Source organism: Strix aluco, chromosome 1 (assembly GCF_031877795.1).
Source record: "Strix aluco isolate bStrAlu1 chromosome 1, bStrAlu1.hap1, whole genome shotgun sequence".
In the NCBI taxonomy this organism is placed as follows: Eukaryota; Metazoa; Chordata; class Aves; order Strigiformes; family Strigidae; genus Strix; species Strix aluco.
The window spans coordinates 21,677,532-21,694,612 of record NC_133931.1 but is presented as its reverse complement, the minus strand read 5'-3'; the positions used below and the strand labels follow the sequence as shown (position 1 = coordinate 21,694,612).

At 41.6% G+C, this 17,081-nt stretch overlaps 1 protein-coding gene across 3 annotated transcripts in view; it reads right to left on the bottom strand.

Moving 5' to 3' along the window:
* Window positions 1–13,324, bottom strand: part of LRP12 (LDL receptor related protein 12) — a 50,616-nt gene extending 37,292 nt beyond the window's left edge. For 2 of the 3 annotated variants that reach the window (XM_074812008.1, XM_074812152.1), the window contains exon 1: window positions 13,056–13,323. In XM_074812008.1, the coding sequence (XP_074668109.1) occupies window positions 13,056–13,134 (79 nt within the window). In that variant the 5' untranslated portion in view covers window positions 13,135–13,323. Of the gene's footprint in view, window positions 1–13,055 lie in introns of all 3 variants that reach the window. The other variant, XM_074812095.1, reaches the window with a different exon arrangement.
* Between the last annotated feature and the right edge of the window lie 3,757 nt (window positions 13,325–17,081).

The window sequence follows — 17,081 nt, the reverse complement described above, 5'->3', positions numbered from 1 at the left end:
AAACACCAGATGACTGAAGGTCAAGTTACATAATTACTGCCCACCCAGTCCACAACCTGATACTCCAGAAAACACTTTGGTTGTTTAGTGTATGCATATTCACTGTTATCTGGCGATCTGAATATCAACTTGAGCCTTATTTCCCATGGATCACACAGCATAAGTAAGAGCAGTTGTGCACATCTGTACATTCCCCACAACTTCCAAATACTTTGGACTATTTCTATTACATTTGGTAGAAGAGTAACAGTCCCAAAAATCCAGTTAGTATTTCAAGAAAAAAATTATACAGTTCTACTTGTGTTCCAACGTAAAGGTTTCCTTGTAACATTTCTTGTTACTAAATGTAAAACATTCCACACAGAATACAATAGTCCATAATAAAAAATGTTCTACCTGTCTGCTGCCAATAAATGGTAGCTAGTCTGAAGGAGCTCTCTAAGGGGCAGCAGCAGATCATCACCAAACCTTTTAAGCAGGTTGCATCCATTCACTTAAGAAACAACCACCAAAATATATGGAACATTTCTTATGAGCAGAAAAGGACTGGCATTTTGGGAATGAGAGAAATTAGTTGGTAGTCACATTTGTAAAAACAGACAAGGATAGGAGTTAGAGTTTTAAATAAAGTAGAACAGACACACTGCTCTCAAAGTAGCCTATATCAAGTTCCACAATGAAAACTCAGCAGCTGCATCTTTCCCAAAAGGTTGCTGTTTGCACTTAAATACTTCAGGACCACTCTTCACCCTTTATCTTCCCTCTGAGGGGCAGACGAGTCTGCCTGCACTGAGAATTGAGACTTCTCTGAAGAGCAGTTCAGATCAGTAAGTCACATTCCTGTTGCCTCTCATCCCTTTAATAAGTCTGCCTTTTCCCACACTGACTCTGCCTTAAGTTAAGCCAAAACAATGCTCCCCACTTCAAACTCACACACAAAATCAGCATAGGACCAGAAGTGTGGACTAACAAACTCTATTCATGCACAACCATGGAACAGCTATTTATTTTCCATGCTTCTGCTTCTACCATGCAAACATCAATACTTTACAGGAATACTGTCAGTGTGAGGGGTTATTAGTCTATCTTAATACTTAAACCTCAGATAATAAAGAGATTTCAGGCATCTACACAAAGAATATTTTAAAAGAAAAATATTAATTGAAGGTTTGTTTCCAAGTATGTCACATCAGTAAAGCACAGTAAATTCAAATGCAAGTTAGGTTAATAGTATTCTTTTGGTATAAGCCTGTTTTTAAGAAGAAAGCTCAGTACCAGCAAGTCACTGCTTGACACACAGGTGTTCTTTTACAAAGAGGTGACACATATGAAGTAACAGTCAACTAGGGAAAGAAACTCAAACACCAGCTATTTGTCAGGACACTCAGATTCAACCTGTGTATGAATGAAACAAAATGATTTTTTGAAGAAAAGGATTAAGAATGCTTTGGAAAAATAGCTATGTGAAAGAGATAGTAGTTTTTATGTCAATACCAGTTACCAAACTTTACAGGCAGTTGTATTCTTTTGGATGTAACTTCGTTTCAATTTGCATGAAAGGCATTGTTACACTTGTGCATTGATGAAAGCAGATTACATCCCTTACAATTCCTTACTCACAACTCTGCCTAATGAATAATAATAATCCACAGTTTAAAGGCATTGGTTTCACTGTGTGTTGGCTATTCAAAAAAGGAAGAGGATATCACTACAAGAGGCACAGTTCTGGGAAAGAAGTATAAAAGAAGTCTGGAATATTTCATGGTATCTGAACTTTCCATTCCTCATCTTTTATTGATAGTATATACATATACTACGTTCTAAAATTAAGAAGTACTTTCAAGTTGATATAGATTGCAAAACTGAAGAGCGAGGCTTATTTGTGATAAAGTAGATACTGTGAAGACAGAATACTTGCAAATTCTTACACTGTTTATACTTCATCACTGATTGTTATCCACTTGACTATTTACTTGATTTTCCTTTCTGAATTGTCTGCAGAAGTACTCAGAGGCTAAGCACTGACATTACAAGACAACTTTTACATGGATTCAGTCATTACCAGTGTTTGGGCAACAAGACAACTTGATTTCTCAAGAGACCTATGTATTCACTCGAAGTATTTTAGCCAGTTCAATCCCCAGAAGGTAACTGTTGGGCTTGCTCTCACTAGAAGGGATGGTACAGATGGCATTCCTGTTGGCCTTTGTCCTCTCAAAGCAAACCGAACTGTATAGGTTTCTAATGTGGACCACCTACAACAGAGATAAATGTCCTACAATAATCCTGGGTGGGTAAAACTTTCAAATGCAGCTTTTTATAATGACAATTTTGAATTACTAAACACACTAGTGAAAGTTCCTAAAGTTAAATTCATTGCTTACAATTGCCAATCTGCAGGTAATAATTTTACATTTTTTTAAAGCAGTTCATTCTGATTTGACTTTGATCTTATTGATGCCAGCAGTAAAATTTAAACATCACAACCAAGCACAGCAAAGTCAAGGCTGAGTGTGGATTAAAATTCCAAACATGTATATACATATTTGTATATGTATATACATATTCAAAGCAACCATGGGACTTAGTAGTACTTACACAAAATCACATGCACATTGGAAAACCAAAGATTTACCTTGATTTTGTCAACTTCCACCAACACAGAATTACGGATTAAGTCAATGACTAACTTTACTAAGGAAGGGCTAAGGCAACAGTCAACAAAACTAACAGGAGACAAATTTAAGCACGGAAAGTCTTAGCTTAGGAAACAAAGTTGTGGATTAATGACAGAAGTTCTTAGTCTGCCCTACACAAATATGTAAATCCTACCTCTTGAGAAGTTTAACTGAAGAATACAGTACTTGGTAATATTTTATTTAAAAAATAATCATGACCATGCTACAACAGGGGATGCTTCACTCTGTACTGCTACAGAAAGGTTCTAAGGCTCAAATAGCTATCGGTTTCCTTTCTAAGAAACGTGGCTTGAAGGGGAAAATGGGTAAATTAGGTTTCAATGGACTAATAGGGTTGACATAGCGCTTAGGGATATGGTGTAGTTGAGAACTGTCAATGTTAGGTTAATGGTTGGACTAGGTGATCTTCAAGGTCTTTTCCAACCTAGATGATTCTATGATTCTGTAATTCAGCTGTAAAATAAAGGGTAAAAAATTACATATACAGGCAGACATTTCACTCTATTAAAAGCCAAACTGCTAACAAAATTCAGCACTTGCTCCTACACCCTTTATAAAAGGTGGCACTGAATTTTAAAATAGCAAAAAATGTGACATAGCATGGTGACAAGTACAAGATCAATGTCAGACATAATGCCTACATGTTCGAATTTCTATTTATCTGCTTTTATATAATGAAGTATATCGCTCATTTAAGTACATGTCCTTCCTGTTTAATAGCAGATTTCCAGATATAGCAAGAAAAGTAGACCCAGAACAATGAAACCCCATAAACTGCAAAACACAAACTCTGATTACATGTCTAAAGAAATTAAAATATCTTCAGACACTTCAAAAATACATCAAAGTACACAGGATTTCAGTACAGACATGAAGGAATTGCTTAATAAGAATCTGATGCCATGATCCTTATGTTCATAGCAATAATTTATAAACTATGTTCAAAAAGTCACAAGTTTAAAGCTAGTTCAGACCTCCTTCCCATCAGAGTAACTCATCTTCCTTGAAAAAACCTGTTTGATGTGATTATTCTACTTGAACAACACAGACACCTGAGAAACTGTGCATGCTTATTTCAAATTAGATGTTTTGGGCACTTTATTGGCTCCCAAACATGCAGTGTGTATGGTCAGCAAGCAGGATCTCAGATTAAAAACTTAAAATTCAATTTTATTTTGGTCATTAATCATTTCTGAAAGCTATTGCATTTTATGCCAAATTCCCTCATGTCCAACACTAAATGGCTGCATCCAGACTTCAGATCCACCTCCTTTGTAAAGCCACAGACTAGGGACAGTTCCAGAAAACTGGTGAAAGAGATTCAAATGTAGACTTACTCACTTACTTCCCATATACATCCTCCTGGCCTCCATGCTTTTAATTAACATTTTAAGACAGATGTACAGCTGAGTATGTCATGATACTCATTCCAAAAACTCGCTATCAAGCACTACTAGATCCCTGGGAGATGTCATTGCAGCACTGCTGCTCCTTCTAATCTGCACATTTAGAACACAGGATCTCTTATTCCAGGAAAACTCCTCATGGACCCCAGAAGCACCACACACAAGCTGTGTGTTTCCAACAGATAGTGGGGAAAGCAGACTGTGTTCCTCACTAAGGCAAGAGGATAAAGGTATAGCCCTCTCCCAAGCCTTATTCATCTACAGCATAAAGGTGAAACGGCGGTACAGGCAGTACTATCCCAGATTTCCACAATGGATGAAGAAAACCAGAAAGCTAGTATTGTGGACTTAACAGGAGATTAGCAACATTATCACTCAGCTTTGGTATGCCGGATTGCCGTTTACATGAGAACTGTGATACCACTGAAGCTTTGTTACAGTGTGCACAGATGACAGACACAACAGATAACTTGAAATCAGGGATTGGAGTGAGACAAACTAGACAACACTTCTGCAACAGGCACTGCAAACAGCATCAGCTGGATCAGCAGCAACAGAGAGGACAGTAGCAACCGGACTCTAGAAACATACAGCTCCCAGGCACATCCAGCTGCTAAAGAGCACACAATTGCCAAATGCCAGTATCAGCCAGAAAGAGGAACACACAGCAGGGTCACAAAACAGGATATTTCAAAGCACTGACAAAAGTCATTCGCTGAGTTACAAAATGTTCAAATATCTCTGTTCATCCACTTATTTTCTAAAGCACAGGTAAAATGCAACAATCTAATGTTTCTGTAACATCCCACCACCTGAGAATGCCTGGAAGACCTGAGAGCGAGACCTCATGTGATTCCTGAGCTCCTCCTGCACTCAACCCCCTTTTCTTGCTTGCTGATAACTTGTAGGAGTAAACTGCTAGACTGATTAGATGCTCACTCGGCCACCATAACATCCCATAAAATTAAAGAGCTAGTTCCCTTCCTCCCTTCCACTTGCACAGCCTCTTAAACAATAGCTGCTCTCCCAGACAGCTTGGGTTTCTCTTCCACACTGAAGAACGGTTCTGCCACCTTTAGTCATGAATGTGCCTTCCCAAGATATCCCAATCTTTCCCTTCCTTACCATCTCAGCTCTCCAGTCTTCATGAATATCTCTAACCACAGACACTAGCTGAACTTTAGCCATGGAACTGGTTGCTCTTTCGGTACCTTTAGGTAGGAAACATGAAAATTGGAAGGTGCTCTGATGAGGGAAGCCATTTCTACTAATTACACAACTACCCAAATCCATCCCAGTCAGTACTTCCAACTGAATGCTGCTGGGATAAAGAGACATGTGACTGATGATTTTACCACGCATCTTCCAGACTCACCAATAGACATCTCTTTCAAAATCTTTAAACATCATGGAAAGGAGAAATGTTCTGTCTCCATACTTTTAAAAAATTATCAATTGCGGAAAAAAAATGAAAGATGTACTCTCCCAAGTCCAGTTACAAATATTTCCATATGGTTTAGACATGCATTTTGAGTTAAATCCCTGTGCACTCTCACAGAGCACTTTAGAAGAGAGCAAGTGAAAAATGTAATTGCTTAGTAGTATGAAGAGCAGACTGGAGTAAATACAACAATATTGTGAATAAAACAGCACATTAATTAGGACTCTAGAATAATTCTCTCTTTGGAAATGACTCTGTTGCTATATGCTGGAAAAAAGGAGGGGAGGGTTAAAGCCTCCACTTAAAACTATGCGATAAGAGGAACACTTATACGGATTTGTTTACTCCATGTGACCTATTCATTATCTGTCTCAGACCCACTTACTACAATATCCCTAACTGAAGCTTTTACTTTTTTACTTGAGATACTCAAAATACAATTTCATAGAAGGAAAACATCCTATCTGGGTATACTAAGTCACTGGATTCTAATACACTTTGTAAAGTATAGGAAAAAAAGGCACTAACCAAAGTCTTATGAAAATTCATACACAGCTAAAATCTAGAAGCCAAAGCACATGAATGTAAGCACATGCCTTCCCTCTACCAGATGCATCAACAAGACTTCCATTTTCTGTTCTGAACTGCTCACCTTCAGTTACTAAAAAGTTCTTTCTAAAGAAGCAGTTCCTTGAATGAGTAAGATCACTAGATTTTTAAGAGACATCATTGACTAGAACAATCTTATTATTAATAACACTATACAAATTAGAGGAAAAAACAAAATCCGATTTTTTTTTTTTCATGAAAGAACTATTCTCACAATCTGTACTTTCAGAGGGACCTATCTATGTCTCCCAATAGGCTTTATTACTCCAGCTTTGTATGAACCAAGTTACTGGAGCCTTTAGCAGAATCATTTTTTCCTAACTTCTAAACGCAAGTAACTTCATTATAGACTTCTACCACATGCCAAAGTGTGCTCACGCTGCTTGTCAGAGGATCACTCTATTGTTTTCTGGCTGCAACTGACTTAAAAAGTCTGCTCTGATTACCCAGAGTCAGTCCCAGGGGCTTCCACTTAGCAGAGGAAACATCTCAGAGGTTAAAGGAAGGGTAGTCATGAATTACAGACACACAATCAGACGGGTGAAAACATGCAGTTCACATCCTAATACATAGTTCAAGTGTACTTTCCACTTAGAGAAACACAACTAGTTCACTTCCATTGTTTTGTGGAAAGCTTATAGCTCACCAAGAGTGAGCAAGTTCAGCTTTCTTGCACATCAAAAAATGCCACAACCAACTAAAGGTATCTGGCAGAATACTGGTGAGTCACAAAATGCTTAAATGAAAAGAGAGACCATCTTATGACAACTCAAGCTACTAAGCAAAATGTTTTAATGTAACTTTTTACCCCCCCTTCAAAATACGCTCTACTTGTAAGCTTTCTTAAATTGGGGGGGGTGTGTGTGTCTGTCTTATTCTTGCTTGTTAATTTACTTTTGGTGCAGTAATAAATATGTTGGGGGGGGGGCAGGGGGGGGGGCGGGGAGAGAGAGTCTAAACTTTTTTTTCCTGCCTAATTCCAGAAAGCTGTTCCTCACAAAACAGATGAGACAGTTATACAGGAATTCCCTCATAACCTAAAATTCAGAGTGTCAAATAGAATAGCAGGAAAAAAAACCTAGCAGAAAGGTTGTCTTGCTAAAAAGTCATCATCAACACGTTAACAATGTACAAAAGTTACAGTATATCCAAATTTAAAGCATCTGTTCAGAGAAACAAATCAGAACCACAATTTAGAATAGTGTTTTTTAAAGTATTTGCACTGATTTGTAAGTTACGTTAAATTTAGTATTTAAACTTAGATACTCAGAAGAATCAATACTATATATTTCAATGCAACTGTAAACCTTCATGTAATATAGCATTAGTAAAGTAACAACTGCAGCAAAAAATAAAGTGTAGAAAAAAAATATAGTCAGAACACAATTCTTCAGAGTATGGTATCATATAGCCTGATATAAACATTTGTTTTCTATAAGCGTTTATTTTTACTGAGGGGATAAACACAGGAACTTGGTTCTACAACCAACTTCCCTAGTATCAAATGCACTGGTACCCAGTGATTCTTACCACCATGTAAATTAAGCAGGCTGAATCTTGCCGACCAGCTGACACCTCAGTAATAATCAGTACTGCAAAATGTTACAGCTAGTAATTCTGAAACGCATACAAGCCAAAAAAATCCCAGGTTGTTGACGAATGACACTCTTTCAATTACTGCCCAGCTATCTCAGCTGTTCCAGTATTAACATCATAATTAACTATCTGGGACAACATAAATGGAACATTAGAAGTGGAAAATGCAGAGACATCTAGGAAAGCAAAACCACGCTATTTACCCAGTACAAACAGCACTCATGAATTTTTTTTAAATTGTAGGAAATTGGTGAATTATACTTGACAAGTATGAAAATAGTGTCTACAGCTTGGGAAACTAAGGCATATAGTAAAAAATAAATGATTTGTGGAGGGATCTACCTAACATACCACAGATACTAAGTTTAAAAATTGAGATCTGTTAACGAACCACAAGACAGATCATAACTGCAAGTTTTAGCCAGGTCAAGTATAAAACAATGTATTTAGATCTTAGTTGAAAAGAATACCCATACAAATAGTTTGCATCTCTTTGACACTAAAATAGGACTGACTAAAGGAAAGGAGTCAAACAAATTCACCTGTAGGGCCCTTCCAACACTAACCCAGGAGAGCAATTCCTCTCCTAGCAATGACAGAAACAGTCAAAAAAGCCATGCTAATTATATGCTTTGCTCTGATGACAGGGATGGAGTCAGATGGCTTCTGTCCTGATTCCAGTTACAAGTACCTCTCTGCTCTTCCTCTGGCTGACAATGTTCTCATTTAGAGCATAGTAACAATTACACCAACTACCTTAGATTAAATTTTCAAACTTTTTGCTATGAGATTGTCTAGGATGTGTTTTTTTGCTTTGCATCTCGAATGAGCACTACTTTGAATATTGTCCACATGACCTCACAGATACTCTGAACAGTCAGTTGAATATATATGTACTTGCACAACTTGACATATCAACTTATTAGACAATTTCTATGCCATTGGAATTAGGACATTTTCACTTCAAGGACTACAAAACCATTCTAATAAATTAAATGCAGCAGTTTTGCCAATAATATGATTTACAGCTTAGCAAAATGTATCTGTTCAGTACATCACAAATGTATCACTAAAGAGTGATATTCAGGAGTTTAAGGTACAATAATTTATTAAGTCAAGCCATTCCTGTAGGACAGTCTGTTCTGGCTTTACACTTCAACTTCTTTAGAAAATTAAATAAACTGGCTGGCAGACTTTATTTGCTTACATGATTCTGGCTATTCTTTCAAACAAGGTGAACAAAACCTGAAGAATTATTTAATCTTCCTCATACCATCATTAGCAGATTGACATGTAAGTAGAATTTGGGTCCTGACCAGTGAACTTCTATGCTAATTTTACCTGCCTTATCTTAAAACCAAATGAATAATGAATTTTATATATATATAGTCTCAATGTAATCTCAAGCAACATTCGTACCACAGAAACCTGGAGCTGTTCTAACCCAAAACTAAGCATTTTAAAGCTTAGGTGTAATATGTCTTTCTTCAATGGGACAGAATAAGGTCAAATAGCATTGCAGTCTCAGTAGTAACATACAACATTGTTTCAACTAGTATTGGGGAATAAGTGTTTTCTGACCTCCTCTAATGTTTCTCAGTCATTAGTGCTTCAGGAGGTACCCACTGAAGCCAAACCCATCCTGGAGATAAGGAGAACTAAGACTGATGTCTATCTGCCCCCACTTCTACCTTTGAACTGTTTCAGCCTCACTGTCCTACTACTGCAAATATTTTTTCTTAGATACTCCTTACATCTGGTGAAGCCAGGAGCAGGGAAGTTTACCTACTGTACTACTGCACTGACTACCACCAACTGTACGGAACACTATAAAAGTTTCCTGTAGTCTCCTGTTCAGGGGGACAGAAATCCAAATTAATATATTGGGCTGACAAGTATAGTTAAGACTATAAAAAAACTGGACATTCCATAAATCTGAAGAAGCCAAGTACCCATGCTTCTGAACTCCAATCCAAAGGAAAGCACATCCCAGGTTTTGCACTGTGCCGCCTCAGAGACTTTTCAGAACTCAGCCTCTGCTCTGGAACACCAATCCCTCCCAAACTGGTCATGAAAATGCTGCATCACACCACCAGTAAGATATAAACCATCATCCTGCCAAGGGTTAACTAAAAATCAAACAAAATGGTAACATTAGGAATTCAGTTCTCCAATGTAAGCTCATATTTTAACCAGAAAACAAGTAAGATCACCATCCCTGGAGGTATTTAAAAGACATGTAGATGTGGTGCTTAGGGACATGCTTTAGTGATGGACTTGGTAGTGTTAGGTTAATGGTCGGACTTGATGATTTTAAAGGTCTTTGCCAACCTAAATGATTCTGTGATTCATTTGATTTCCAGTCGATCAATCTTCAAACTTTGGTTTGAAAAACAGTGCCCTCAAGAACAGGACCGATTTCTCAAATGACATTTTTCCCCTAAAAAAAAAAAACACCCTACTTTCTACCACATATGGTTCTGTTTTGAACTCGGATAATTGTTAGGGCCTTTGAGATATGCAGAAATGTCTTTGTATGTGTCTCAATAAAAGGCATGCCAGGATTATGTAGAGACATAAACAATCAATTATTTCTTGGATATAAAACTCTCAAGCCAACAGGAAGGCCAGACATATTAAAAACAAATACCATTGCCCAACACCCCACCAAGCGATAATTCTCTTTAGTCGGTGCTATTCCAATATTTCACTCATCAGTATTCCACCTTCTCAAATTTTTATAATTATAGTCATCATCAGAAGGAAGGTTTGAAAAATTCACTAACTACAAGGAAACAGAGACACATTCTCTGGAGAGCTCAATGCCCACATATCAACCTTGGTGAATTTAGTATTTTAATTAGTGGAAAATTCTAGATATTCTATCTGTGCGACTGCATAATGGAAGACAACTGAAGTGATGCACCAGTTCTTTTCCAAACGTGCATTTACCGTGAGTACAACTTACTGTATTCAAAGCCTTAACGTGCAATAACATAATGATCTATCAGGATCAACATCACAGTCCTGAGCTCTGCTGTCAGCAGTGCCTTGATCAAACTGATGCCAGTATTATATTAGTTTAGTCTGGAAGAACTAAAAGCATTGTACAGGAAGGTAAAATGCTTTCACAGGGCATAGTTTCCACTCCCACTTCCTTCTCCCAAACAGAAAAAACCAAAATGACAGCTAGAGATAGGGCTACACTACACAGCAAATACTTGCTTTCATTTTGGATGCTCTAGTCTGGGGAGGAGAAAGTTCCTCTCCTGTGAGCAGTGAAAGTGGTCAGAACTTCAGACATTTGTAACAAAAACTGTTAAGAGAAATTAATCCCTCATGAGGATATGGCAGCACACTGATCAAAATCAGAAGCAGCTTCTCCTTCCCTGCAGTGGCGATAATGGAGGGTGATGTGTTTCCCAGCAAGGCAAAAGAAACTTACGGAGCCTTCATTCTTGGCTGAACTTTGGAAAGCCTTGATTAAAGGTCTATGAAAAACGTTATTCAGCAAGAATTTTATTTGGTTGCTCTTTCTCTAACTAAAGATTAAGCTTGTAGTTTAAAGTGTTATAGTGAAAATGCTGACAATACTGTCTAAATTACAGCATCACAATCTGAATCTATCTACTGAAGTCAGGCTGATGAGGTATATCACAATTATCATTTCGACTTTTTACTTCCAATTCTGTGGCGAGTATAATAAAATGAATACACAGAATTTGTTAAAACCTCTGCACAGAAATTAAATTTCTTAAGTACATTAAGCATGCAAACATAAGGACAGCTTAATATATCCAGACTTGCTATTTTCCCTACCACTTCCTGCTCTACTATCAGCCAACCCCTATCCACTTGTGCTTTCACTTCAGCTTTTGACATACCAAAATTGTAACAGTCTATACAGATATTAAAACTCTTTTCCTTGACTTTGGGTGCATTTCAAAGATTGGTCAGTACCTCGCTTTGTTCATGCAAGTAGGCCCCCTCAAAAATTAAACTGTACCAGAGTAACTATTCGGGTACAGATACTGGCATAACTGTAGCTGTTTGAAGAAGCCTACCTTACTTCTACTCATGTAAATAGGAAATGGGAAATGTTCTTCCAAACATATGTGGTACATCTACACTTAATAGTTTGCACTGATCTTTGCAGCACAGGCATGTGTCAGACAAAAGCCCTCTGCACAGACAAACCTCAAATACCTTGATGTTCCAGACTCAAGTGTTTTTTCCTAAACAGTAAAAGAGACTCCAATTTCATATGCTCAATCACGTGTTTAAAGCAAAGGCATCCACTTCAGAAACTGCTAAACCAGGGCCCCTGTTGCTGTCCTCCTCAGAGCAAGGCACATGCCCGGCTCCGTGCCAAAGGCTGCTTCTCGCGTCGGGGGCCCACGGACACAACCTACACTCGACTTCGTAAACAAACACCAGTCCGTGAGAAAACATGTGACGACTCTCATTGTCAAGTATCTGCGTTTTGATCGATCGTGTATTCCTGGGCCACTTGTATACTGTAAAAGCCAACATAAGTACGTTCCCCAACACATTTACACAAGTATTTTTCGTTAGCAGTTGTGTTTAAAGATGGGTTTATAACCATAAGCGAAATGCCATTCGCGCATGAACTGAAAGCAGACTGAGCAGAAGCAAAGGTCCCTGGAAGGGCTTCAAGGCCTGTGCTGATGTGACACAAAACTCATCAGAGCGCGCCAGCCCCTCGGCCCTCTGAGAGGCGCGCCCTGCCCCCAGACCCCAGGCCGCGGCCGTCCCAGCCCCGCCGGACGTGGAACATCTCCTGAGCATCCCCATTACCCACAGACTGCGATTATTCGTGACTCAGAGGATTTGGGGATGGTTTGTTTACGCGGCCCCACGCCAACTCCGGAGTTCCCGGCAACGTACATCTGCGAGAGAGACAGCCGAGGGCAGCTGGGCCCAATCCCAGCCTCAGCTTTAAGGACTTCCCTAAGGAGATTTCCGCCCACCCCCCCAAATAGGAGAACACCCGGAGCGAGTTCTGGAGCGGGGGGGGGGGGGGGGGGGGGAGGACGACACAGGGGGCTGGGGGCAGGGAAGTGCGGAGACACCAGCAGGGCCGCCGCGCGGAAGGCGGCGGCGGTCCCGAGAGGCGCCAGGGCCCAGGGTGGGCCGAGGGACCCCGCCACGAGCCGGGGCCGCCGCGCCGCCGGAGGCCGGCCGGGAGAAAGGCCGCTTTGTTCCCCCTCCCCCGCGGCGGGCGGCCGCCTCCCGGCCCGGGAGACGGAGGCGGACGGGCGGCGTCACTCCCCCGGTACCTACCGCAGCAGGAGACGACGAGGAGCAGGAGCTGCGCTGACCTCCAAGCCGGGGAGCCTTCTGCGCTCCCCCAAGGGGCCATAACACCAGCCCGCAGGGAGGCGACGAGGAGCCGGACCTGCCACCGCCGCGCCCCCGACACGGAGCCGGAGCTGCCGCCACAAGAGGGGCCGGCCGCGCCTCGCCCCCTCGCCCACCGGAGCTGCCGCCTCGGGGAGCGCTAGCGGCCCGCACACCCGCGCCTCGCCCGCCCGCCCGCCCGCGGAGCCATCAGCCGCCGCCACCGCCGCCGGCCTCGGCCTCCTTCCCCTCGCGCCGCGCCGCTTCCTCCTCCCCGGCTGGGCTCCGCCGCGGCTGCGCACTGGCGGCCCGAGCGCATGGAGTCGCTCCCGGCAGCCGCGGGCCGGGCGGGCGAGCGGGGCGGAGCAGCGGCCCCCAGACGGCGGGGGAGGGCCCGGGCCGCCACGCTGCGGCGCGGCGCCGCCCCGCCGCCGCCTCCTTCTTCCGCTGCCGCCTCCCTCCGTCTCCTCCTCCTCCTCCTCCGCCGCCGCCGCCAGCTTTCGACCCGCCCTTGGCCCGCCCCGTCCCGGGAGCCGCCGCTGTCGCCGCCCCCCTCACCCGAGACGGCGTCCGCCGGGTGTGGGCCCCGCGGGCCGGGGTGTGCTCCCGGGCCGCGCCGCCGTGTCGCTGACCCGGGGAGGTGTCCTCCGAGGGGAAGGGCTCCCACGACGGAGCGAGGGGGACTCTTCCCGTCACTACAGCGGCAGAGCAGCCGGGATTGCCGGCATACGCGGAAAAGAGCCAAATGGGTATTTGGGTGCCCTGGCTCTCTATCTACCCTAAGAGAACTGCGTGTGAAATCAAAGCCGATCTGTAAAGCACAGAGACACCCCGGCAGCCGGCGGCCGCTGTGTTTCTGACCTGCAAATCTGCATTTCATCAGTGAGACTGAGAAACTACCGCGTGAACAAAAAGCGTAAGTGCTGTAGGTGCGAAGCATCCAAAATTACGGACCCCATAGAAATTCCTTGTGACGCTTTCTGTTCAGTTACAAATTGCCCGCTTTTCACCCTCCAATGACACCATTTTCCTGTTGTGCAGTTACTCATTGCTCTCAATTGTTTAACCGAGTGTCAAGCAAGTGGGATTCACAGAGCAACTTCTATATTTACCTTGAATTTTGCAATGCCTGTTGCAGACTGGGAGAAGTGCTTATTGCCTCTGTTCTACTAGATCAACTGATCTACTTGGAAAAACAAATTATTACCATTCCTGAGAAAAACAAAAGTTAACTTACATTGGTAGGGCTCCATAGCTACACCACGAGAACAGATGTGTTGGATCTGACCAGAGTTTTTGCTCCATGAATGGTGCTTGCTCTGGGGAGTGCTCTGTACTGTTTCTCCTCGTTCCTTTCTTTTTTCACAGAACCATAGAATCATTTAGGTTGGAAAAGACCCTTAAGATCATCGAGTCCAACTGTTAACCTAACGCTGCCAAGTCCACCACTACACCATGTCCCTAAGCACCACGTCTACATGTCTTTAAATACCTCCAGGGATGGTGACTCAACCACTTCTCTGGGCAGCCTGTTCCAATGCTTGACAACCCTTTTGGTGAATAATTTTTTCCTAATAGCCAATCTAAACATTCCCTGATGCAACTTGAGGCTGTTTCATTTGTTGTTCTCTGATTTCTCCCACATTTATTTCCCAATCACCATCTATTTGGGAAAGAAGAGAACTATATTGGGGGGATGTCTCTTCTGGGAGGGAGGAGAGGTTTATTTAAGGGTGATCATCTGGATGAAGATGCAGCATTAATAGTAGTGACCAAAAAAGGAAGGTAAATCAGACAAGCATGAATGCTCTCCAACTCTGAGAAGTTGTGGCCCTGTACTAGAGATGTTATAACTGAGTTTAATAATCCTCAATGGATTAGTCTTCAGTAAACATGTCCACTCACAATTTGAACCTATGAGGGATGTGACTATTCACTTCTCAGAAGCCATAAGTATGCATACAAAATTAATGCTTTAAGGGAGAAGAAAACACAACACTTATAGGTTTATACAAATAAGTAAACCATTCACAGCACCTTAGCCAACAACTTTTTTGGTTTCTTACTACTTGCAAGTCTAACCAACTTCTTCAGTGAAACCTCAGATGCCCTATTTTCCACCCAGTGTACACCATTCATTTTTTTGTTTTTAATTATTATCAAGGGGGCACTGGAAGGATGCTCAGGAAATCTGGTCTGTAGCTACTGAGAAAGGCATTACTGCTTTTATGAACAGACACCACACAGAGCCTATGAACACACAGGGACTTCTAACCCTCCCACAGTAATTACAGCTGTATGTGCTGGGTGCAAGTCCTTACTGGAACCTGTTAAACTCTGCCATGGACATAGGTCAACATTAAACAACTTAGCATATGATCCATAGCCTGCCTCCACTCTTCCCAAAGTTATTTTTGTCTGTCTAGTTCAACCCAGTTTCTACCACTCAGTTGTATGTTATTTAGAGATGTGATACGATTCTCTTTCAATAGATTTTAGCTGCATAACAAAGAAGACAACAGTAATTATCCTTTCAGATTTAATGCTATTCCAAACAACCCAAATATCTCTGTTGGCAAAACTGCTTTCAATCACTTGCACAAACAAGTGGCTACCGTTTACCGTGTACCCAGGTTGATCGTTCATGGCAGCAGAGAGCAAAGCATCAACCCCTGGCATCATGGGCTTAATTTCAACATTGTCCTCAAAGACGCAGAGCGAAGTACGACATGCAGAAGAGTCCTGCCTCAGTACTAGATGAGCTTGGCAAGCAAAAGGTGCGATACTGAAGTAATGACCTAGAGAAAAAAACTCTGCAGGAGCAGTTTGCCTGCATATGAGATGAGCTGGATCTTGTAAATCCAGGAAAGAGAATGTGTTAGTAGTCCAGATAAAACACTCAGGATGTCAAGCAACATCTTCCCATGTAGCACCCTTAGCTAGTTCACCAAATCTATGAACTTTAAAGTATTTCAAAAGACTTCTTTCCTAGCAAAGTTATCTGAGTAAAGTCTTAATCCTTTTTTTTTTTTTTGCTGCTTCTTCTGTTGGCCTCTGCTGAGAGCTGTCTTTCTTAATCTCTTTGATGTTTCGGGAGAAGAATATCATTTCTCCTATGCCTGAGAAGTATGTAGTAAGTCATAAACATAACTTTATATACATGAAATTCTAATCATGACTGTGTGTGTTTGGTGGGTTTTTTTTACATTTATCTGAAGATGACTGATAAAAATTTATTAATAGGAATCATTTTAAGCTGACACAGAAGTTGACACCGTCTTTCTTTTGTATTTGAAGGCAGAAGAAGATAAAACATTCTGAAAGTGCACACATGGTTCACCTGGAACCAAACCAAGTTTGTTGTAACAGGCAGTCATTCTTCTGTCTGAAGCTCAAGGTTGGCACATGAAGCCACTGAAGCAGCTTCAGCAAGAATTACCAGGCACCCACTGACGATATCAGCATATGATTTTTCCTTCCCGTAGTTTTACTTTCAACATTGTTTTCTTTTTAACCATTGGTTGTTCAGTCACTTCAGCTTCACTTCGCTGCCTGCCACATGTGCTTTCTTCTCTCCACCCTTCCTCTTCTTTTTTTCTCCTCATACCCCTTCCTCAGTTCTCCCTTTCATCACTTCAGACTATGCTGTTAGCAAATGCCACCCACAGATTTAACAGCAGTTTTATGACCCATTGTAAAAGTTCTCCCCAATTCACTCCTTTCTCTCTATTCCTTCTCTGACTGTCTGTAAACTTGTAGGAGACAATCTTACAGTGTCCCTCTAATGCCAAGTCCTGGCTGGGACCTCTTGGCACCATTTTAATACACAATAAGAATGGGGACAATATAAGATGTTGACTAGATCTCAGCTAAATGAAAGAACAGTAGTTTTCCTTCACCAATTTAATTATTTTCTGTCCCATAACCTTCCTTCAGGTAAGGTCATAAGAAATGTGCTGTATTCAGTAC